Below are 25,566 nucleotides of genomic sequence, written 5' to 3'. Positions count from 1 at the left end.
TGTCGTCTGATATGTTCACCCACAACTTAACACACCGCATGACTGCAGAGCTCAGACACCGCTTCAGCAATTGTTCCTCTCTGTCTCAGTAGTGGGCAGCCTTCCCCATCAGCTTCTTTTGTCCTACAGAGAAGGAGAGATTCTGGTTGTGCTGGTGCTTCTAACATGGACTCCTCTGAGCCCATCTATTCCACCTATAAAAACAGTTAAACACTTTGATTCTTAATTCAACATGATTTACATACCACGTGATTGCAAAAAAAAAGCCCACCCCAAAACCCAATGACCACCCTCTAAGCGGTTTACAGAAATATAAAATAAAATACTAAATGTATTGATAAAAAAACAGTTGATACTGATATTTAAAATTTCAAAAAGTGATAAAACGCATGTAACTTCTGCATGTCTACATAGGTTTGCCTAAAAATATTTTAAGCATATGTTTTATGGATACTGTTTTTATTGATGATTTTAATATTTCTTGTAAGCCGTTTTATTACAGTCAAGTGGTATATAAATGTTGTTAAATAAAAACAAAATAAATATGTAAAAACAATTTCAAATCCAATCCAGAGTCGCATATAGATTTTAGTTTAAAAGGCTTGTTGAAAAAGGAAGCACCCAAAAAGACTACAGAGATGGTGCCCATCTGATACAGAAAGCGAGGGAGCAGGTGCAGCAACTCTAAAGCCCTGATTCCTACCTCATATGGAATGTATCTCCTGAAAGGGTGGTATCTGTGGGATGCCCTCTCCTGGAGTGATGAATTTGGGGATACAGTATAGGCAAACTAGCAAGCATTGAACTAGTTAGTGCATGAAGGGGTAAAAGATCACAGAGTTGTATTGCTAGATAGACTCAGCTAGGTTATGCCCCCTCTCATCTCTAAAGGGAGGAAGTAAAGCTTACTTCCTTTCTCTTTGACTGTCTCTTGCTCTCCATCCTGTAATCCACCAAGCAGGACATGTGTAAGCTTTCTCCCAAGCTTACAGCATGTGTTTGGAACTATATTCTGTAATTTCTACCCCATTGTATTTTGCTTGTGTTATGCTGGCTGCTCCATGGAACAATGCGTGACCGAGACCTTGAATTTGTAAGTAAAGCCTTTTGAACTTACTTAACAGTGTGCAATCTGCTCATTGCAAGAGGGGTAAAAAGAGGTCAAATGCTGTGTGCAGCTGAATGGGATAAGACAGATCTAACAACCTATAGTCCTATTGCTTCACTGTGCTGCATATTTTTGTGCATTTAATACTCTGTCTGGAACTGTCTGTGTGTAAGTCCTTCAGTTTGAATCCAGGCACCCAGTTGTTTCCCTTTGTTTTTCACCCACACATGTGAGTCCACAGGATTCATATATTTAATTCCCCACAGTTTTGGTACTGCCTAACTCTGTGGCAAATATAGAGAGGAAGATAGGAAGATATATTTCTGATGCACACTTCATATGAAGCAAACATTTTCAAAACACACCGGTCCATCTTGTTAAGTGTAGAGTGGGGTATATGGCTAATGTATAATTTATGACAACTGTGGTGTGAAATGTGTAAAGCTACAGATTTTAAGTCGTGGAACTCCGTATTCTTATTCTTCTTGCACTGTTGTACCTAGGAATAAAAACTATGAGGCATCAACTGCGTGTCAGCAGAAGACAGCTCGTAAAATGCCAGCCCTTGAAAAGAAAACCTTTTGCTTAGAAAATTCTAACACAAGGAAGGGGGTTGAAGGAGAAAAGCTGAGAATTTGTTAATCTGAAAAAGTTATGAAACTGCTAAAAAGCTCCTTCAGAAAACGCTCCGTAAATATCATCATACAATTAAAAAAGGTTTAAGGTCATCCATAAAGTTGAGTGAATTGATGTCTCTCATATGCAGTATTTTAACTTAGGCTTCAAGAGAGAAACCATAAACAAAAAGCTATAAAGGCATCAGAAGAAATGGGTTCTTGCAAGCTCAGATTCTTGGGAAGAAGCTTACGTTAGAGCCAGAACAGTAGATTTTGTACTGACATGTGGATATGCGGGCTGAAAATACTTGTCCCTTGTATGCATGGTGCATGAACGCCTTTGCTTTTCCTGTGGAAAATGCAAGTGGCACCAGCACAGGACTTTGGGCACTGCTCAACAAAATGCACAGGATGGCTAAAAAAAAGTGATGTGATACACACTACCATTTAAGGAAGACCATTAATTCCAGAGTCTTACATTGCCTATCTATATCACTGCACAGGAGTTTGGTCCTTTGCCAGGGACTGCTCCTGCATATTTCTCTACAAAAAGCGGTTGTTTAAATGAGCATAGGTCGTTCACAGCAGACTGCAAGCACAGGGATTTTGTACTCAAATTTGCCTAACATGCTTCCATTCCACGGTCTTCTACTTATTCTTTGGAAATCTCAGATCGGGCTGCAGTCTAATACCAACTTCCCTGGGGATAAGCCCCATTGAAAGCAATGGGAACATCTTGCTGGCACCCAACAGCTGCCCCTCCTCTTGACCATGTAGGACCTCCCTAACCATCTACATCAGCCTTTGCTAACTCGGTGCTGTCCAGATGTTTTGGACAGCAACTCACATCAGCCCAAGCAAGCACAGTGCTGGCTGGGGCTGATGGGAGTTGTACTCTAAAATGTATGGAGTGCACCAAGTTGGAAAAGGCTGCTCTGCATTTTTGTTAGAAGCAGCTGTGTGTGGAGAAGAAGGAGACCCACTTTGGATCAGGACTGTGTATTAGGGGAAAGTTTGTTAAGGATGCTGAAAGGCATTAAGGCAACCCTGTATTGGGAAATTTTTTTATGTCTAATGTTTTACCGTTTTTTTATGTGCTGTAAGCCATCCAGAGTGGCTGGAGAAACCCAGCTGGATGGGTGGGATATAAATAATAACGTTGTTGTTGTTGTTGTTATTGTTGTTGTTGTTGTTGTTGTTGTTGTGAGACCCATAGTAAACCACAGCCCCCTCGATTCTGTGGGGGAGGCTGTTACTGTTAAAGTGACATAAAGATAAAGGTAAAGGGACCCCTGACCATTAGGTCCAGTCGTGACTGACTCTGGGGTTGCGATGCTCATCTCGCTTTATTGGTCGAGGGAGCCGGCGTACAGCTTCCGGGTCATGTGGCCTGCATGACTAAGCTGCTTCTGGCAAACCAGAGCAGCACACGGAAACGCCGTTTACCTTCCCGCTGGAGCAGTACCTATTTATCTACTTGCACTTTGACATGCTTTCAAACTGCTAGGTTGGAAGGAGCAGGGACCGAGCAACGGGAGCTCACCCTGTCAAAAGTGGCATAAGGTTGCATTAAATGTATGGTTGTTGGTGTGAGTCTAGACCAGTACATGGCTTCCCCCAAATATTTCTGGGAACAATAATTTGTTAATGGTGCTGGGAACTGTAATTCCCAGCGAGGAGTAAATTCTAGCTCCAGGATTCTTTGGGGAAATACATGTGCATTAAATGTGTGGTATAGGTGTGACCACAGACACCGATATTATTTGGTCACTGTTGTTCCTAACTTTAAAAAAGAAATGTTTCACATAACAGTTAGTGAAATGTGAATGAGTGGCTCAAGAAATGCATCTTTTCTATTGAAATTACCATCTTGTGCATGCTTACTTAAGAGCATGTCCCTCTGAGCTCTGTGAAGCTGACTTCTGATTTGAAGTGCATGAGATTTATCTGATAGGGTTTTTTTTTTCTTCCTGTGCAAAGTGTTTGTACTTTGACAGAACTGCTGAGACTTCCCTACTGCAGAAGTTAAATTTTTCAAGGCATGCTTTCAAAAGAGAGGGAGAGAGAGAGAGAAGAATGGAAAAGATTGCTTAAAATGGGCACAATCCTATTAAACAAGTGAAATCTTAATTTGTATTTGTATGAAATCAAATGGAGTGAATTATTTGGAGATGATTATAATTGTCATTGTCATCAACATAATCATCATCATTATTTTTTTGTAAGTCTAAGTGGCTGATGCAAGATGAATTATTTTAAAATATATATTCCCCCCACATGCCATTGTGATTCTCTCTTGTGGCAATGTGCTTGAAGCTGGTACTTGCTTTCTTCAGCCCCTGAACTTTTCACAATGTAGCTGTCATCTTTTAACAAGCATTTAAAAGGAAAGAGTCTAAGAATGGAAACTGTGGTGTTGTTTGTAATTTTAAAAATATTTCCCCATTTTTTTTAAAAAATACACTTCCTAGCTTCATTTCTGCATAGTTGGGAAACAACAATGTAGAAGTAGGACCTGCAACAAAATGTTTAAGTATCATAGAATCACAGAATTGTAGAAATGGAAGGGACCACGAAGGTCTTCTAGTCCACCCCTCTGCAATGCAGGAATATTTTTGTCCAATGTGGGGCTCAAACCTACAACCCTGAGATTGAGAGTCTCATGATTTGTTGTCTGGAGTTCCAGTCAGCTATGCCCCTTTTCAGGATACTCCATTTCATTCCTTCTCCTTGCACCCAACAGGCAGTTAGGATTCTGCGGCCTCTGGGCATGCTCAGTCCCCAATGGTCTGTTTTTGTTTCCCACACGCAAGTGCTTATGAGAAAACACATCATAGGAATGCTTGCAGTAGGAACATAGATGATAACGATTGCTGCTGCTGTTCGTTCTTGTGCATTGTGTTGTTTTTATCAATTTTTGTAATTTTATCTACTTGTATAGTGCCCTGTGACTTGTGTAAAATGCAGCGTATAAATCATCACCTACATAAATAAACAAGGAACATTACAAAATATAAATACCTTAATGCTTAAGGATGAAAAGGGGGTGGAGAGGTGGGCGGGCAGGTGGATGGGATTGTTCCAACAAACCTTCAGTTTCTTAAAACAAACTTCTTCAAACGCAAGGCACATGAGCCCCATCCACTTTCACAATGCCCCACCAGCTGCCCCCTTTTAAACAGTCATGGCCAGGTGTGCCAACTTGAATTAAAATATTGGGGATAGGGGAAGTAAGCCCCGCTTTGCATAACTGATCACATGATGCAGTGCACACACACCATTTGAATGGCAACACCCAGTGCTTCTTTTCTGGGGGGACGCAGGGGTACACGTACCCCTAAACATTCTGTGAATCATTGTACTTTTGTCCATTTACTGTATTTATTTTACCCAATTTGAACTATAAAATGGTGATTTTCTTGAGTCAAAATGAGAGTACTCCTAAACTTTTTTTTTAGGAAAAAAAAGCACTGGCAATTCCCACCATCTTTTATTGGGGGACGGGGGCGGCAAAGACTCCTCAGTCCCTAGGAGTTGGCTTCCATGGTCATGGCTTACCCCAAAGAATCCTGGGAAGTGGAGTTTGTTAAGGATGCTGAGAAGAAGACCCTCAATTCTCCCACTCTCTCCAAATGTTATGGTAGAGGGAGAAAGTGTCTCTATCCATTTTCTGCACACCATGCATAATTTTATAAACATTTATCATGTCACTTGCCTTTTCTCTAAGTGGTCTAAACCACTGAGCCTCTTGGGCTTGCCGATCAGAAGGTCAGCGATTCAAATCCCCACGATGGGGTGAGCTCCCGTTGCTTGGTCCCTGCTCCTGCCAACCTAGCAGTTCGAAAGCACACCAGTGCAAGTAGATAAATAGGCACTGCTGTGGCGGGAAGGTAAATAGTGTTTCTGTGCGCTTTGGTTTCTGTCACGGTGTTCTGTTGTGCCAGAAGCAGTTTAGTTGTTCTGGCCACATGACCCGGAAAACTGTCTGTGGACAAACGCCGGCTCCCTTGGCCTGAAAGCAAGATGAGTGCCGCAACCCCATAGTCACCTTTGACTGGACTTAACCGTCCAGGGAACCATTTTACTTCTAAGCTAAAAAGTCCCAAACTTTCTTCATAGGGGACTTGCTCCATCCCCTTGATCATTTTGATTGCCCTTCTCCCCTGAAACTTTTTCGACTATATAATATCCTTTATGAGTTCAGGCTACTTCAGAGTAAATGAAAACAGAATGTGGCAGAGGAGACCCTTCTTCTATATGTAACAAGAGTGGTTATAGTAGGCGCAGAAGCGTTCAGGTAGCGTCAGGAACTGATTGCAGAACACCGCTGAAAGAATACTTTCCCGGTCTGTCTACAAAGATTATAGCAGAAGGAATCTCTGGCCTCCCACATATTGTTGGACTTCAACTCCCATCCACTGCACTCAGTATAACCAATGGCCAGGGGTGATGGGACTTGTAGTCCAGTGACCAGAGTGTTGATTCCCATTCTCTTCGTGTGTTTGCCTTACCACTATGGAGAGGAAAGCAAGCAAGGCGTTTTCTTGCCGCTAGGTGGCAGTGCTTTCGGGTCAGGGGCTGCACGAAATCTAATGGCAGATGCAGACAACACGAATTGGGGATTGTATTATGTTTGGCTATCTTGCAAGGGGAGAGAGAGGGGAAAATAGGATGAAAAATGTCTTAGAGAATACCTAACAATTTTCTGATCGGAAACATTTGCCTCCAGAAATAGAGATACGCACCATTCTTCTTTTTTTCCTCTTACTGGGCGATCACTCGTAGCCGAGTAAGATTGTCTTCCACAAACATGGTCTTAACAGTGAGTCTGTAAGTGACTGTGGAGGCCAATTCTGGACCCACACATCCTTCCACAGTGGGGACATTGGTTTCCAGGCGGGAGTTGATCACGGTGTGGATTTGCCAAGCGTGCCTTCCTCTTAGCACGTGGGATCAGGTGTTAAACAGGGTTGTGTTATTGCCCCAACTCTATTCATTATTATGCACTATATATTTAATACACCCCCTAATAATCCTGGAAACTGTAGTTTGTTAAGAGTGCTGGAAACTGTAGTTCTGTAAGAAGTACAATTCACGGTATTCTTTATGGGGAGGGGTGAGGGTGTATTAAATGTGTGTGTGTATGCAGTCTCAGCTTCATGTATCATAAAATATCATGAAATGATGAAAATTTGTTGCTCCTTACCCCCTTTTAAAAAATGGCACCCATCCATAAATCTGACATTTACAGAAAAGTTATGAGGATATGTTATATATTATGTTTTTTTGCTTTGCTTTTCATATGAGATGGTGGTGATGATACCCCAAGAACTGCCTTTCCCCACATGAAGCAACCCAGACCCCATCCTCATCAACTGTGTCCCTTATTGTGAGCCCAAATGGAAAATATTACAGGACTCGATGACTCTTGGGGTCCCTTCCAGATCTACAGTTTCTGATTCTATAAACTTTTGCTCTGGAGCAATAATGTTTGGAATATTGCTGTTCTGGAAAAAGTTACACTCCATCTTTGAACATTGCAAGGCACAACTACACTGTGTACATTTTAGGCTGGATACTTGCGGGATTTTAACTTTGCGTTCAAATGAACACCAACAGCAGCAACTTAACACTGGCTTCTTGTGAGATCTGGAACTCTTGAGTTAACTATATTGGTTTTGGGTTTTTGCCACAGAATAAGATAGATGATTTGTGCTGTTCTTTATCCCCATGGTTCCTTATCGTTTTTGTTTTTCTCTGTCTTTGTAATGCTGTTTATTTTTTTAAAAGATAAAAAAATAGAAAAAGAGCATGCCAGTGCAAAATATATTTAAAAATCTGATTGCACCCGAGTCAACTAGGACAGAGAAGCATGGCTGCACTCCCCTTTGACAATATAAAACCCTTCCTTGTTCAGTTCCCTGCACCCTCTATCAGTAATTGGCACACAGAATTACTTTGGGGAGCAGAGAACAAAAGCAACGAAAAGCACTGAAAGCCCTGAATCATGTCTCAACCTCAACATTGCATCCTCTGCTGCATTACCGTATTTTTCACTCTATAAGACCTAACCATAAGACGCACCAAGTTTTAGAGGAGGAGAACAAGAAAAAAAATTCCCTCCCTCTCTGCTCAGCGCCTCTCCAGCAAAGTGGGGGGAGAAATGGAAGGGGCTCTGTTTCTCCTCCCGCTTCGCTGAAGGGGCGCTGCACAGAGAGGGAAAGCTGCGCAGCGCCTCTCCAGCGAATCGAAGCCAGGAGAGCAAGAGGGATCAGTGCGCACCGATCCCTCTTGCTCTCCTGGATTCAGCGAAAGCTGTGCAGCCTGCATTCGCTTCATAAGACGCACACACATTTCCCCTTACTTTTTAGGAGGGGAAAAGTGTGTCTTATAGATGGCATTTTTAGCACACTTTTCCTGCAAGGAAGACACATTGCCCTGTTCCTCCACCCAGCCCTGTGTAGAACTTGCCTGAGGCCCGGGGTGAGAGTCTTGTTAGAATAAAGTTGTAAACTCTTATCAAAATAGCAGCCAGTCCCTGGAGGCCCCCACCCCACCCCATCTCAGCCAGCTTAGCTTTCTGAGACCCGGAGCAAGTGTATCTGGCTGCCCCCCTCCATGCTCACAACCACTCTGTTCAGAAGGTTAGGCTGCGACAGTGGCTGGACCTACATCTGAAGTTGTTGCAGCAAGAAATGGGAACCATCTTTTCTGTATGTGGCTTCCCCTTGTGGCAGGCTGCTGTTACTGAGGCCTGGAACATCTTCTCAAGGTCTGGACCAGCCACTCCAGCTGGTGACTGGCCCTCCAGGACAGGATGAGCTCTAAAAGCATTGTTCTTTGGGCTGGACCTTTGCATGAGCAACAAAGGATCTTCTTGGCTGTGGTGTGCCCCTCAGCTCTGATGCACCTCTGACAAGCTGCTTAGGTTTCATCTGCTTAGGTTTCAACACAGCGTGCTTCCACTAGCACAAGGGCTTTGGGTTGTACCACAGAACTCCCTTTTCCTTATTCTCTGCCCCCCTCCCAACCCTTTGGAGCAGATCTGGGGAAGATGCAGTGGATGGGGAGCAGGACTGAAAGCATCTGCCAAGAACATTTTCATTAATCAAGAATGCAAGTCGGAGGTTCGAAGACAATCAGATACTGTCATAATTCTGTCCATAAATTATGCTGACTGGTGATCAGGTGCCATTATTCCCATGACCTGCTGGGCAGCTTCTGAAAAACCAAAGTCTTTGGGCTCCAGGGGAGTATGGTTGCAAAGCTGAAACTTAAAGGAATTGACAGAAGGACACCACCAGGATTGAAGCCTGTGGCTTAATTTGACTCAACAGGGAAAAAGCTCACCTGGCTAGGACAAGGAAAGATTGATAGCTCTTGATTCTGTGGATGGGGTGGGGGGGTGCATGACCGTTCTTAGTTGGTGGAGCGATATGTCTGGTCAATTCCGATAATGCCAACTAGTTATGCCATTCCTGAGCAGTTGGAGCCCAACTTCTTAGAAGCATAAGTGGCCACTCAAGAATGAGTGATAACAGGTACAATAGCAGATAGATGCTTTCGTTTAGGTCCCCGCATTGCAGGAGGTTGGACTAAATGACCCCCAGGTTTCCTTTTAACTGTATGGTTCTACAATTCTGTGATTTTATGATTCTGTTGCACAAACAGAAATTCTAGCACTAGCAAAAACACTTTGTTGATGCCATGAGCAACCGATGTAGTGGGGCAGGATTATGGAGAAGGATTGTAGCATTACCACTTTGTCTATGGCAGGAGTGATGCTGTCACCTACTGAAGGGTTTTTTTTGTTTTTTGTTTTTTTGCCAATATTTTGATCTTGAAGGATGGCATACAGTAGGTTTGCTCAGCAGGCTAGACTCAGACAGTGACTGGCCCAAAGTCAGATAGTGGCATGCCAGGGATGTGAACTAAGGTCTCCACAGCCAAAGTCTGTTAGGCTAAGTAATGATGATGATTATAAAATTTACCACCACCACTACTACTACTACAATTTATACCACCCTTTATCAAAAGACCTCAGAGCAGTGCACAACATTAAAAACACTGCTTGCCAAATCATAATTTTATTACGGTTGTGTGATCCTAATAGACTGGCCACTATGCTACGTTTGTATATTTGAGAGAGAGAGAGAGAGAGAGAGAAATTTGCAATAGATTTTAACTGGTTTTGTATATGTAACTGCTTTGTATATGTTTGTATATGTTATTATATTGTAAGTCACCTCAGGATGCCTCATGGAAAGTGATTAGTAATACAGTGATACCTTGGGTTAAGAACTTAATTCGTTCCGGAGGTCCGTTCTTAAACTGAAACTGTTCTTAACCTGAAGCACCATTTTAGCTAATATGGCTTCCCACTGCTGCCACGTGATTTCTGTTCTCATCCTGAAGCAAAGTTCTTAACCCGAGGTACTATTTCTGCGTTAGCAGAGTCTGTAACCTGAAGCGTCTGTAACCCGAGGTACCACTGTACATTATTATTATTATTATTATTATTATTATTATTATTATTATTATACATCCTACCTTTCAGATCCTAATCGAACACTCTAGCTACTACAGGGTCAACACAATGACTGCATTTTTTTATTCCCCTTGGGTGTGTGACTAGGGACTCTGCTTGGGGGCATGGCTAGGTGTGTATAAGGGGAAGCTGTCATACTGAGCGCCTGCACTTCAGACTTTTGAACGACATCGCTGGCGAATAAGGATTCAAATCCAGCTCACCCCAGTCGTAGTTCAACACTCTAACCACCATACCACACTATCTCTTGTGACAGTGGATGTTAGCATGTAGCTTTTAGCTCTGAGAAGTGCACCCCAGGAACTTTTGCAACACTGTGGTGAATGTTGGTGCTCAAAATGTCATGCGTTGGTTGCCTCTATACACTTGCATGGAATGCAAATCCAACCCTCCCTCCCACCTTAGCATTCTCCCCACCCCTCCCTTAACATCAACAGAGCTGTCAATCACAAAATAGCATACCTAATACTTAATAAGGAATGCCACATCTTAGAGACATTAGAAACAGATGTCACTGCATTACTTCACTGCTGATGTATGTAATAGAAATGACACTCTAATTAATTTAATGCAGTATAAAAGGACTGATTATTTATCATGGCTGACAATAAAATTAAGAAAACATTCAATTACAATCAAGAGTAATTCATTATTTATTGATTTTGCATTATGCACATATTAATACAGTGCGTTTAATTACATCATTTCTCTATTGACAATCAACCCTTTGAGTCAATTTCATCCCCCCCCCCCCAATTCATTTCAATAGGGAGTTTTAGGATATACTTCTAGCAGTACCAATCTGTGAAATACCAATCTGGAGCCCTCCATATGTTTTAGACTACAACTCCCATCATCCCCAGCCAGCAGATAGGTTGGTGCGGGCCAACCATAAGTATCCCTATGTGTGGACAGTTAAGTATGTTTGTGTGTGCACATCTCAATGTAGTAGCCTCAGATTTGCATCTTAGCATTGCTAGAGACAGCTGCACGTTCTGAATCTATCACTGTATGTTGCTCATCAGACATAGGGATGGGTTGATCTGTCAGTTTTATTTTTGCTTAGCTTCTCATCTTTCCACTCTTTGGTTCAGTTTTCCACATTTCTCAGTGAGTTTGTATTTTAAGAAAAAGGGTCTCACAAAAATTCTTCAGTATTTTAATGTGCATTTTGTGTGTGTGTTTGCAAACAAATTTCCTGAATATGTTTTTTTTTTTTTTGTATCGCTGGCTGCATACACACTAACAGCTTAAAATGCAGTGAGGTTTCAATTTGCACATTGCTGTACACACCGGGGGGGGGGGCAGGGATGTCTTCAACCAATGAACACTACCTGTATCCACACACCTTCAGCGCCCAGAACTCCTTTTAATGAAGCTGTCATCTGCACATGTGCAATGGCTGTCTCAGAGGTACACACATCAGCCTTACTGGGAACTGAACGTGGCTTATGTCTTTAAACTGGATGGAAGCCAATTTGAGGGAAAATTAGGCAAAACAACTGTATTGCGCAAGAAACTACAGAATATTTATGGATTTTGACTAACATCACATGTACACAATGATGTGTGCTTTTTAATGCACACTTTCTCATAATGTATGCATTTTTGTACATTGGGGTGGGGTGGGAGGACTGTGTTGCAAAATTTGGAGAAGTGTGGATTTTGAAAGACAGCTGTGTTTTGGTTCATCTATTGTTTCAGTATGAACAACCTAGAGAGGAATTGAACCAAATTTCTCCCCTGCCCTTAGTCTGTTGGCGTAGATTCTGGAGACATGGTCACATGTAGAGGTCAGACACCATATTAGGTGAACAGAGCTTAAGGGCCACGTTCTGGCTAGTTTTATTCGAAGCTGCCTAGGAGGGGTTTGTTCTTAAAAGCAGCACATAAATTCTTTAAATTAGTAACATTGGAGATTCCTACTGCACATGCATGCTATCAATATTTGCCAACCTGATGCCCTCCAGATGTTGTTGGACTACAACTCCCACCAGTCCTAACCAGTGTGTGCTGGGTGGGGCTGATGTGAGTTGTAGTCCAACAACATCTGGAGGGTATCAGGTCAGCGAAAGCTGTTTGGAATACACAAAAACATTTCTCCCAAATGGGCTGAGGAGAGTGCTTTTACTAGGGACAACTACTTTGGGACATTTCATGGTAAAAAGGCAGCAGTTGGAAGGTACGAGTACAGTGGTACCTCAGGTTACATACGCTTCAGGTTACAAACTCCACTAACCCAGAAATAGTACCTCGGGTTAAGAACTTTGCTTCAGGATGAGAACAGAAATTGCGCGGTGGCAGTGCAGCAGCAGCAGGAGGCCCCATTAGCTAAGGTGGTACCCTCAGGTTAAGAACAGTTTCAGGTTAAGAACTGACCTCCAGAATTAAGTTCTTAACCAGAGGTACCACTGTACTGGGGTCTGAACGGACCCAGAAGTTTGCAGTCTCACAAATCCCTCCCCAACCCAACTATTCTGTCTGCTATAAAACAAAATCCCAATTACTTGCTCTTTTTGTAGCATGGATGCTGTCAATCCATTTTTTAAATTATTTGTACTGAAAAGTGCTCCGATATTCCCCCCGATTGCCAATATCAAGCAGAGAGGTTGAAAGTTAGTTTTCGAAAGCTCAAATGGGGAGATATATTAGATTAAGAACTATCAATTGTGATGTGAGGCTGCTGGGCCTCCATTTTGGTGGGAGCCTAAATAATCTGCCAGACCCAGGAGGCTGCTGTTGAAAAGGGTGCCTTCAGTTCACAGCAGGAGTGGCCAGACTTCAGAACTGCTGAATCTCCTTTTCTGTGTGTGTGTGTGTGTGTGTGTGTGTGTGTGTGTGAACCTCCAGACCTGCCATGCAAAAACTCCCATATTTAATCACTGGCATTTGTAGGTAGAAAAACCCATCTGAAACCCTAAGAGCTACTGTGAATCAGTGTGGACTAGAGGTGTGGTGGGAGAACTCTGGCTTGCATGCCTAATTAAGCCTGATAAGCCACTGTGAGAACAGGATGCTGCACTAGATGGGCCACTGGTCTGAACTTGTGGCCCCCCAAGATGCTTTTAGATTCCAGCTCTCTTTAGGCCCAGCCAGCATGACCAGTGGTCAGGGATGATGGGAGCTGTAGTCCAACAACATCAGGAGAACCACAGGTTCCCCTGCTTCTGAATTATAGATTGTGATAGGTAGGGCTGGGTACAGGTTTGAGGGGGCCCTGAGCAATATGCCCCCTTCTCCATCAGTGAGCCCTGGTAGACTTACCTGGTGGCAATGGAGCAGCAGTGTTTTTAACCAACATTTTCACTTCTCCCAAGAGTCCAAAGTGATGCATAATCTGGGGAAATTAAGGTGGCACCTGGACCCAGGGGCCCAATCCTTTTTATTGTGCATTCATGATGATTTGTGCCCATGATCATGACTGCAACTGGAAAGGTTGAACAGGATCCTGCTTTCAACACTGTTCATGCTTTCAGGGCAGGAACATTTCAGGGTTCAGGGAAGACCTATAGCTTCATTTCCAACTGGTGCATTTCTGCTGAAATCCTGTAACCTTTCATATGGCAGATGTTCCAGGTGTATGTCCTTCTTTTGCTGGTGCAAGAGTGTCCCTCCAGGTGACAATAATGCAATAACATTGGGGAAGCATTGTAGGGCAACTAACAAAGCAGAATGAGGTGTGGATGGTCCAGTATAAACCCACCAGAAATGCACTCTTATTGTGTCCTTGTAAAGGACAGCAAAAGGGACACGGGTGGCAATGTGGGTTAAAGCACAGAGCCTAGGGCTTGCCGATCAGAAGGTCGGCAGTTCGAATCCCCGCAACGGGGTGAGCTCCCATTCCTCGGTCCCTGCTCCTGCCAACCTAGCAGTTTGAAAGCACGTCAAAGTGCAAGTAGATAAATAGGTACCGCTCCGGCGGGAAGGTAAATGGCGTTTCCGTGCGCTGCTCTGGTTCGCCAGAAGTGGCTTAGTCATGCTGGCCACATGACCCGGAAGCTATATGCCGGCTTCCTCGGCCAATAAAGTGAGATGAACACTGCAACCCCAGAGTCGGTCACGACTGGACCTAATGGTCAGGGGTCCCTTTACCTTTACCTTTACTTTTAAAGGACAGCAAACCATGATCTCTGATCACTTGGCTCATCCTTACGTGTGAACACAGTCAATACACAAAAGATTCAGAGTATTTTTAAAGCTGCCAATATATTAAAACTGGGTCATATGTTGGAGCATCTTTGTTTTACCCTGAGAAATTATGGGAAATAATCCTGCGGACTAATGTAGTCAGCTCTTCCATGCTCAGGTGAGCTGGGCCATTGCCTGGTATTAATTCACAAACCTTGAGCCTTTCCTTAGAGTAAGTGCAGTTCCCTTCTCCATGGATAGTCGCTTCTCAAGGGTACCGTTTTTTACTACAGCCTTTATGATTTTATATTGCTGCATGCCACTCTAACATGCAAGGTGGGAGGGAGTTGGGGGGGCTGATGCGCAAGACTTCATCTGGCCTTGCAAAAACTCAGCCTTATTTAGAAATATATTTAGCCTATGGAAGGCATTACAGTCCGAAGCTGGGGAGGGGGGTAAATCCCAGAGAGTGGAATTTGATAGTCTCATTAATCTGCAAGCAAAAATTCCTTGAAAGGGAGGAAAGGAAGGAAAACAACAACAATGCAAAACCTATAAATCAGATTTATATTTCCTGCTCAAAGACCTTTGCATGTTTTTGTTTTTGTTGTTTGCAGCTGAAGATACAAACCTTAAAAGTGGATGGAACATAAGAAGAGGGACAAAATCCTTTGGCTGGCCAAGAATTCTTCAGAATGTTTGAACTCACTATCTCTCAGCTTTTGTTCTCTCTCTCTCTCTCTTGGGAAATGGGGGTGTCACAATGACCTCCCTTGGTGGGTTATTGTGAAGATGAATGATAGAATGGCTGCAATGTAGCTTTGGAATCCTAAACCCAGGGGTACATTGCACTGAAGGTGGGAGGTCTAGTAGGTGCAAGGGCAGAGTAATCTTAAAAGGGGCTAGGGAGGAACAGGAGTAGCAGGATCTGACAGTTTCAGTTTTATCCATTTCTCATTTTAAATTCTGTTCTCCACATTTCTGCAGCAATTATTATTATTACTACTATTATTAAAACCCTTATGAAAACTCATTAGCATTTTTAGTGCTTATTCCTCCCTAAAAACACATTTTTGTATGCTGTTCTCCCTAATGTATACTTTTTGCGAGCAATTTCCCAAAACATAATGCCTTCGGGGTGTTATTTTCACTAATATCTTCATTTTTATGCACACTTTCCCCAAATATGTGCATTTTGGGTAAATGTTGGTTGATTGGAAATCTGCATTGCTACATTTATATAAGTTTGGATTTTGGTTCAGATACTGTTTTGGAAACTGTGAATTTGAAAGATTTGCTTGTAAATGAGTACTGTATCAAATTTCTGCCCCATTCTTTCCTCCATAGAGTGTTAAATTCACCAGTGCACCCGTACTCCTGCTGTCTCCTGAACTACAACTCCCACCTGCTTCACGCAGTTAACACAGCAAATGCTATACAGGGATAATGGGAGTTGTAGTTCAGCAACATCTGGAGGGCCAAAGATCTGAGCTAAACGAAGAGTTCTAGGGAGCTAAAAAAAATAATTGCTAATGATTTGGCAATATTTCGGTTGGTCTTAATAAATGTAGTATGATAGTGTGGATTTGGGATTAACATAATGAAAGAAAAAGTCCAACCTATTTACTTACAGCACAGTCTTGCTCATGTTTACTCAAATGCAAGTCCTGGTTCCAGGGTATGGTTTGAGGCTACTACCTTAATAAAGCCAAGTAAGCCTGGGTCTGGTCAAGATGGAAGACCACTAGTGAACCACATCTTCTGGATAGTTCAGTTGGCTAGGGCATCGTGCTGATAACGCCCAGGCTGCAGGTTTGATCCCTATATGGAACAACTGCATATTCATGCATCGTGTGTGTGTGTGTGTGTGTGTGTGTGTGTGTGTGGACTAGATGATTCTCAGGGTCTCTTCTAACTCTATGATTCTATGTATGTATGTAGGCTTGGGTGGTGGGTAATAAATCCCAGGATGGTGGGTAATAAATAATAAATAATAAATAATAAATGTAATAATAAATGCTATAAGTGTATACAGTATACACATTGTGTTAGAGGGTGCTTTGTCCCCGGTAAACGTGGCACAGGATTTCAGATTTGTAGCAGCTGTGCACTGAGTGAGTACTCAGAAAGTAACTCCTAGGTTAAGCGCGCACGAGGCGGCAGCTCTCCGTATCTCGCATCCCTCAGTCGGATGCCTTAAGTCCCACTGAGCGAGATCCTCGGCGGAGGGTCGCCCTCGCAGGTTCAAGCTGCACCTCTTGCGCACTTGGCTCAGAAATCCAATTGAAAATTCAAGCGCGCTGGCGGCTTTATTTCCCAGTCACCTGTGCCTCTAGTCGGGGGCGCGCGCAAACTTCCCCGCCATCGCACCTCAAGTTTTAACTTTCTTTCCTGCCCCCCCCCCGCCCCATCTCTCGCCGCGGTTTTCTCTTTCTCTAAGTCATAAAAGGTTTACCCCTGCCCCACCTCACTCCCGCAGCTAGAACGCTCAGCCCTTTTCCAAAAAACGCAACCTCGGGTCGCAAACTCTCTTCCACTTTCCCTTTCCCTCCTCCCCCAGCTGGGTGGGAACGGTACCCTAATGCGTCCCGGCGCTCCATTCACAGGTACCCAACGCTCGGGGGCAAGGGAGAGAGGGCCCCGCCCCGCCCCGCCTCGCCTCCCTCTCCATCCTTAGCCAGTGGCTGGCGGCCAGGCTGAGACCCCGACGCGTCGCATTGGCCGCCGGCCGCTGCCGCTCCGCGCTCCTCCTCCGCCCCTTCGCTGGGAAGTGGGAGGCGACTCCGCGAGCGGCTGGGTCGTGGGAGTGCGCGCGGGGTGTTTTTTCCCTCCCCTCTCCCCCACTTCTTCCCCTTTCTCTCCTCTCTCGCTCTGCGTCTCCGTCTCCTCCGTTTCCTCGAGTGTTGCAAACAGTTTCGGGTGGAAAAGTGGAGCCGGCAAGGTTGGATGCTGTAGCTGCCGCCGCCGCTGCCGCCGCCGCCGATGATCCAGGCGCCCGGGGCGGAGTAGAAAGCATGGCCGTGTCTTCTCCCCCGATTATCCCGGCAACTTCGAGCGGCGGCGGCGGCGGCGGCGGCAGCGGGGGCAGCGGCGGCACCGGCAGCGCCAGCACCGCCGCCAGCGCTGGGGGCTTGTTCCGGGCGGACGCGCTCTATCCCTCCAGCCCGTCGGAGTCCCCGCGCCTGACGAGCAGCCTAATCCACAGCTTCATCGCCAGCACCGCCAACGCCGCCACTGGCGTGCCGGGCAGCGGAGCTGGAGCAGGAGGAGGAGGAGGTGGCGGCGGCGGCGGCGGCGGGAACGAGTGCAAGATGGTCGACCTGCACGGGGTGAAGGTGGCTTCATTCCTGGTGGACGGGCAGGAGCTGATTTGCCTGCCGCAGGTCTTCGACCTCTTCCTCAAGCACCTGGTCGGAGGGCTGCACACCGTCTACACCAAACTCAAGAGGCTGGACATCGCGCCCGTGGTGTGCACCGTGGAGCAAGTGCGTATCCTGCGCGGGCTGGGCGCCATCCAGCCCGGCGTCAACCGCTGCAAACTCATCACGAGGAAGGACTTCGAAACTTTGTACAACGACTGCACCAATGCCAGGTGAGAGAGAGAGAGAGAGAAAGAGCGCGTGCGTGCGTGCGTGGGTTTGTGCCTGTGAGGGGTGTATTTTTTTGGGGGGTGGGGGACATAGGATATGGCGGTTCAGGCCTCCCCCTCCACCGGGGTCCCGACCGTAGTGAGGAGCAGAGAGGTCCGAGTCCCTCTGGCCACGGCTCCCTTTCCTGCAAAAACCGGGTCCGATTGAGGGAAGCGCCCCTTTCCGTGGCTGAGTGGGACGTCGAAAGTATCCCAAGTGCTTAGCTCGTTGTTTTCCTGAAGCTGAATGGATGTTGCGTGCTTCTTTTTCTTTTTAAAATCACCCGCTTTTTTATTTGGGAACAAATCCCGTTAGGTTTCTGTGATGCTTCCTTTAAAAAGTAGGGTACGCTGCTTTTTTCCTTTGCATCAGATCACAGTTCTGTATAAATCCGACATCCATCTAATTGCAAAGTCCTAGGGCAGGTCAACAGGATTGTGTTTTGAAGATCCCACGTGTGCACAAAAAAGTTTTAAGCCTTGTCCAATTTGCTTGAAACAGGAAAATGAGGGAGTAAGGAACCACTGATGTGAGAGATGCAAACAGGTCTTTGTAAAGTGCAACTCGCTTGGGTTTTGATTAAGAAAGAAAAAAGTTTATTTGGAAGGGAATGAGGGGGTTATTTTAAAACGCTTTGGAAGGGAGTTGCCTGAGGAGTTGCAATTAAAATCAGTGGACCGGGGGTGGCAGGTGGGTTGGAACCTTAAGCAAACTTAACTTCTGAAAGTTTAACCGCATTGTAAGTGATGGGAGTTGGTAGGGAAGCATGTGCTCCTCATCACTGATGATTTGGGGTAGATTTGAGCGGACCTACTTGGACATTAGGCTCACAGAAATCCTGAGTGGGGCTTGTTTGCGTGGAGGCAAACAAGCTGCAGCTGTAGGCAATCTTAGTCAGGAATTGTGCTTATCAAAATTGGTCAGATTTGACCCGGTACATCTAATTCTCAGTAGGTGTTCAGACAAATGCATTTATCACGGGTGCATTTATCTTACCTGCAACTGAGTGGGAAACACTGGGATGTATGGCCAATTCACACATTATGCTGGACACTGGTTCTGTGGGTAGTATCCTAGTACCTGTATATAAATGATGGGTTTTATATTTGCCTGGTGATCAATATTACGCACTTTGGTAGGAAAATTCTCCAAGGGTAGAAAAAAATTCTGAGAGGAAATACTTAGCATCAGCAATATAGTTCTTTGAACATCACTGGGTGCACTTAGAGGAATATCTTGTTGATTTCAGCAACCTTTACTTCCAACTGCAGGCATTTAAACAGTGGTTGTTTAAAACTTAGATTCCATGAAAGTAAGCTACTTTGATTGGGACAAGCAGATTTTGTTTCCCCAAGCAAATAGGGTTAGGAGTAGGGGATTTAGTATGCGCTTATCAGGAGGTAAGTTCAAACGAAAGGAATGCAACTTTTATATCTGTAAAAAGTGGTAAAGTTTTCAACATTGAGGACCAGCCTCTTCCTTTTGATAATGAAACCCTATTTGTGCCTACCCAGAAGTAGCTCCCATTCAGCTCAATGGGACTTGCATTCAGATAGTGCGCATAAGATCACAGCCTAAAAGTGCAGTCAGGAGTGAATCCCATTGAGTTCAGTGGGCCTTGTTCCCTGGTAAGTGGTTATCTGATTGCTGCCCTTACGATGCAATAATTAGCATGTTATATTAGGAACATGTGTATTTAGGGTTTCAGCTTAAACAAACCAGCAGGTGAGCATACCTGCACCTGAGCTTTAGGAAAAGTAGCTGCAGGAGCCCTGAGACGCTTCCTGGCTTCATTTTGTTTTTCCTGACAAGTTTTTGTCAGTGGGGAGGGTCCCCCTCCCTATCTCCTTCTTTATCCTGTTCATCATTTCAAGATAAATTCAACATGGATCGTTCTTTTTCCCTCTGCCACATTTTTCTTAGTTTTATATAGTGTCTGATCTGAACGCCTGCCCTGCCAGGTAGCATTATTGGGGTATAAGCAACTAAAAGCCCCGCGGGCACCTTGGTGTCTGCTGTCAATGTACCCTTGGTGCAGTAGGTGAAATAGTGTGACAGGTTAGGGAGTCTCTCTTTGTATTCATCCCCCCACCCAAAAAATTGCACCAATTTCTCTGTGTTGTAAGATTCCAAACATGGCACAAAGTTGGTCAGTTCAGAATCTGGAATTTGTGGGTGCTTCTTCCCTGTCAGTGAAAGTCTTATTGGACCAGCTCTGCCTGGTGTAGACCCCCATATGGTCTCTTCAAATCACTGACCCTAAATCTCATTGACCCTAAATCTTCTGTCCTCATTAGGATGCTCTTTGCCCAAAGGAGATTGTGGCTGAATTACATTATGCAAAGAAGTGTGTCCCAACTTTTCCTAATAGTGATAGAATTTACGGGATTGAGATGTTCATGTATCTGGTATCCTTGTCCTGAGAATAACAAGGTTCACAGTTGTGGTGAATGTTAAAAGGAGAGAAGTGTGTTTTTCAAATGTGTAGTAATAAATTTCTTTCTTTTTCTTTTGCAATTGTTTGGCAATCATTTTTGCAATAGTTTTAACGTTCATGGAAGGATATACTTCTTTGCATCAAAACAGCACACACATACTTCATCTTCCTCTGAAGATGAAGAAAGTTCCCTGTTAGATACTATTTTCGGTGAAACTTTACCTGTTAGGATCTTGCTAGAGGTTGTGAACATAACTTGTGATGCTGAAGCAGTTCATTAGTGCTGCAAATGAAGTGGGGGGAAATTCACAAGAGAGCATTGTGAGATAGGAACTTAAGAACTGAAGGAGAGTTTATAGACTAACTGTTGCTTAGCATAATTCTGGAGCAATATCATGAGCTAGTTAGCCCAGTGAGAGGAGGGTCTGTTCTGTTATCTCTCTCCTTTGGAACTGTTTAAAAGCAGCTCGGGTCCAGGAAACTGTGAAGAAGCTTCTTCAAATTTTAGGGTGCTTAATTCCATTATTAATTGATAAAGAAATGCATGCAATGTAAGCAAGAATCTTCAGGACTCTATGATGAAAATAAATAAATAAAAGCTTGCATTGGATCCTAAAACCTGAAACTATTAAATAATTTTTATTAGATTTATTAGATTCCTCCCCACTCCCATCTTCTTCTTTAGTGAAGGACCTGCATTAAAAACCTATTATACATTTGCACATGAGCAAATAAAGCATGTGTTAGTTGAAAAAACCACATGGCAGTTTGATTAGGTCTATTTTTTAGTTGAAAAAACCACATGGCAGTTTGATTAGGTCTATTGTGACTCATTGTGAGGTAAATGTTTTGCAACTTTTTTGTCCGCAATAGGAGCCTGGTGGTTGGTTACATGTTACTATAGGAAAGTGCTGATCTTCCATACAAAAGTGGGACTTGGATAAAACATGTTCTGCACTTGCTGGGGAAGTGTCCTACTCCCTTAGAAACTGATAATTTCTGCAAGACTAGGTTCTTGATCATCACATGTTAATTGTCGGTTTGGCAACAGGTAAAATTCTAGAGCTGCTCAGAGCACTTAACTCTTGCTCACATCCGTATCTATTCAGTAATTTAGGTCCATATGTGACGGAACAAATTCTACTTCGGGGTTGATTGTTTATATGCAAAGTCTGAGGTTCAAACAAATGGAGAACACTGCATATAAAATGCCTAGCTTTTATTTAGCAGGTGAAATCTACTTACACACTAAGTAACTCAAAATCATGATCTGATCTACTCACCCAAAGGTGGTGCTCCCATGCCAAATACAAACTGCTTGGTGACTCTCAAATCAATTTGTGATATGGCTGGCGGGCAGGGGTCTGTTTCAAGAATAAAGAGTTTAAGATTTCACAGGTTGGCTCAAAGTCCTGGGTAGTTCTTTAGATTGAGGGATGCAGACTTCAGGCTTGCAGGACTTTCTTGGTGTTTTACTAGAATTCTGAAATCTCCCAACTGTAGTCAAGTGCAGTATACAAGCACTTTGAAATAAAACAATTCTGAGCCCAGGGTTTTCTTTTAAGTACGGAATTCAAGGGAGCTTTTGGTTCACTCTGAGTTATTCCTACCTTCCTTCATTTCACAGTACTTTTTCGGGAGGGGGCAGAAGGGGGAAAAGTTTTTTTGTTGCCGTCCTTGCTAAACAATTAAGGGACAGGAATCTTTGCTGGTCCAATAAAAATAGGAAGATCTACCAGTAGATTTACTGCCCTGCCTGCTTAAGATCCGGTTCCTGGTTCTTAATTTTGTGTCCGGCACCATGCTAGTTGACCACTGCCCTTCGTTAACAGGGCAGCACATTTTGCTGACAACATAACTGCAAAAAATCCAGTGGGAATTGCAAAGTTCTTAACAAATGTCTTTTGACATTCTTGGGTCCAGTTGGCACTGAGTGGGAGATGGGCTCTTTTGAGCCATTGACAAAACCTGCTGGAGGAGAGTTATGAAATCGGGTGTAATAATGGATAAATCTGATGGGGCAGCCTGAAAGCAAGAGGCTTGGAAGCATGGAGAAACAGAAAATGTGAATACAGTATGGGAGAGCTATTTTGCACAGCAGATAGGGAATACAGAGATAGGGGAAAACAGCTGCTGCCTCCCAAAGTGAAACAGGAAAAACTGAAAACTGTTATGTGTGTTTTGCTAGTTAGATTTTTTTCAAGTCTGCTCTTACAGCTAACTCAGTGGCCCTTGTAGCTATTATTTCTAATTGTTTCTGCTTTCTGCTTAATTTCAACTCTCTGATCAAGTTGTTCTGATAGCAATTATCAATCTTGCTGGAAATGAATTACTGCATTTTTATATTAATCATCCTGTGAGATACTTGTTTTCCGTTTTGACTCAGCCACCAGATCAAATAAATCTATCCATCAAAACAAATCTACTTCAGATCTTGATTTCAAATCTGTGTCATTACATGTGTGAATCATATGTACTAGAATCTTCTCTTATGTCAACATTTCTGAGTTAGATCCACGCTTATAAGATGAATCCAACAGTTTCCTCTTGCAGGGTCACCTACACTAATTCAGTGCCTGCACCTGGAAAGTGAAATTGTCAAGATGATATTAACTGAGCAGGTGGGATAATTTTTTCCTGTATGCATTCTTCAAAAATATTGCTCAGTCATTGCACAAGTCAAGTTATGGGCTGTTTTGCTCACCAATCACCACCACAACAAAAAAGTTACAGCCACTTCAGATTGCCCTGATATAATGTCAACTTCAGTGGGGGTTTGAAAAGCTGTTTTGAAGTTTTACATCCTTTTCGTGCAGCAGGATGAAATATTAAACAGGAGTACCTTAAGCTAAGCCAAGGGAGAAATGTTTCCTTATGTGTCTCTTTGATTTTTAAAGTGGAACTCAGCTACTGAATTTGTGACAAACTATAGCAAGCATCTCATGCACTCAGATCTTGAGTGTTCCATGGAAGTCCTGTTGAAAACATACACTGCTATAATTTAACGTTGGGGAAAGGCCGTAGCTCAGTGCTAGAGCATCTGCTTTGCAGAAGGTACCATGTTCTACACCCAGTGTCTCCAGGTAAGATGACGAGAGACTCTCGCCTGCTGGGATCTGGTGCCAGTCTGTGTTGGAAGTACTGAGCTAGATGGACCAGTGACTCAGAATAAGGTGCTGCTTATGTGTTAGGATTTCAGACAATGATAATCTGCTTATGTACCCATATATTTGTGTGAGCACATGCAACTTTTGGAGATGGCAGGAATATAATTTTGTGCATGTATTTCTAGAGTTGTCTCAAATCCCACCAGTCAGCATGTTGTTTATTATTCTCACCTCTTATCACCAATGGCAAGGTGGGTAAGGTCATGTGTTCGGCTGAAATATATTGTACGTGCTTAATTAGAAGTCAGCCCCATTGAGTTCTGAGTAGATATGTATAGGATCGCACTGCAAGAAGCTTCTTACTTGCAGTCTGAATTTTAGAATCAGTGTTAGAAGAAACTTTTCTCACAGAAGCAAAGAAGGGTGATTGGTAGAATAGAGACTGTAAATTAGCTAACAAGTTTTACAATGAAGGTTTCAAATTTTAAACCTTTCGCTCCTTTCCCTCCTAATAACGGGGAAGCATTGTTAAAAAACAAACACCAAGAAACTCCCCTGAATATGGCCTGTACATACTTTATTCTAACTGTTCCTAGTTGTAGGGTCTCTTAAAAGGAGTCCAGTAAAATTGCTGGGGTTTTTTTAATGAGTAAAAGTTATAATTCCAGGACTTATGCGCCACTCTATAGATTTCAGTGCACACATTGTTCGTCAATGCTCACTTAAATAAATGGCATGCTTCTCCCTACATAAATTGTCAGCAGGGATTTAAACTTGCCCCAAGCTGTATGTGGAAAGTGTTAATTTTGCTGGTTTGGGCACGGATGTGAATTTGGGGGTGGCAGTCTTGGGGTCATGAAATGCAGTGGCTAAGAAGTGAGCCTTCAGTTCTATTCTTTAACCTGTCACAAATTAGCCTTGTGGCTTTAGGAAACCACTGTTCTCTTACTCTCCACCTCTTATCATTTGTAAGATGGGAATATTAATACTGAATGACCTTACAGTGGTGGTCAAATTATGAGAAGGAAAGCTGATGCTTAATACATCCCGGGAAACTTCCCTGTACTAGCCAAATTATTTCCCCTCCGTGGCATTTGAAATACAGTAGCAAAAAGGGCCAGTATAAAAGACAATATGATTAGTTTTAAACCCCACGTCACAACAGTTTTGTTCTGCCTTTTCCCTCAAATTTGAGCACCATATTACACGTCTGTTAGAATCAATGTGTGTGAAACATCTTGAACACTGAATATACACTATAGAAATGCTTTGCATAGTTAGTAGCATTATTTTACCAGCATATGTATAAGCTTATTCACCAAGTCTCACTGAAATTAATGAGATTTACTTCCTAGTATATATGTTTAGGATTGCAGCCTACGTGTCTTAGAGACATGGAGAAAGAGCCCCCCCCCAATTCTCTTATGAGAAATTATCAATACTTTATAAAACTGTTTCTCTCTCTGTGTATATATATATCTCCCCAGAGATTTAATGTGCATCTGTGTGTGCATTTCAGAACAGTTTTGGCATTTGTTTGCCTTTAGCACACTGAGTATCTTACTGGCTCATTGATAAAGAAATCTAATTTGAAGGAACAGTGATTTAAAACAAATCTTGTAATTTCTGAGAGCTCTAGATTTCTCCAGCTGCAGATGAAATGCTTCCCCCCCTGAAAGGGAAATGTTTGTACGTTTCCATTAGATGTTTGAGTTTTTATGGAAGCAATTTCTTAACAAACTCTCCCTACCACCTCCTCTCTCCTCCCCCTCCCCAAAATACGGTATTCTGTGCTCCTGGAGCCAAGCAAAATAATTAGGCATTAATGATGTTCTCGCCACATATTCAAAAGGTCTTTGGAAGCGTTTTTCCCTCTCCCCGCATCTCTTTTTCTCCTTTTCACCATCTCAACCTGCAGAAGAACTCTTCAGCGTCACTTCAAATCCGACAATTCTGAAAAGATGTAGGGATCAGAACGCGCACACTTTTAAA

General features: G+C 43.4%; 1 protein-coding gene across 8 annotated transcripts in view; it reads left to right on the top strand.

The window, feature by feature from the left end:
- Positions 1 to 933: 933 nt before the first annotated feature.
- Positions 934 to 25,566, top strand: part of DACH2 (dachshund family transcription factor 2) — a 325,632-nt gene continuing 300,999 nt past the window's right edge. For 2 of the 8 annotated variants that reach the window (XM_081848005.1, XM_081848006.1), the window contains exon 1: positions 17,157 to 17,993. In XM_081848005.1, coding sequence (XP_081704131.1) covers positions 17,416 to 17,993 — 578 coding nt within the window. In that variant the 5' untranslated portion in view covers positions 17,157 to 17,415. Of the gene's footprint in view, positions 1,094 to 17,144; positions 17,994 to 25,566 lie in introns of those variants that run through there. The other 6 variants (XM_081848008.1, XM_081848007.1, XM_081848011.1 and 3 more) reach the window with 5 other exon arrangements.

This window comes from Podarcis erhardii, assembly GCF_964252035.2.
Source record: "Podarcis erhardii genome assembly, chromosome: Z".
NCBI classification, from domain to species: Eukaryota; Metazoa; Chordata; class Lepidosauria; order Squamata; family Lacertidae; genus Podarcis; species Podarcis erhardii.
This window is presented reverse-complemented; position numbering and strand designations above follow the sequence as displayed.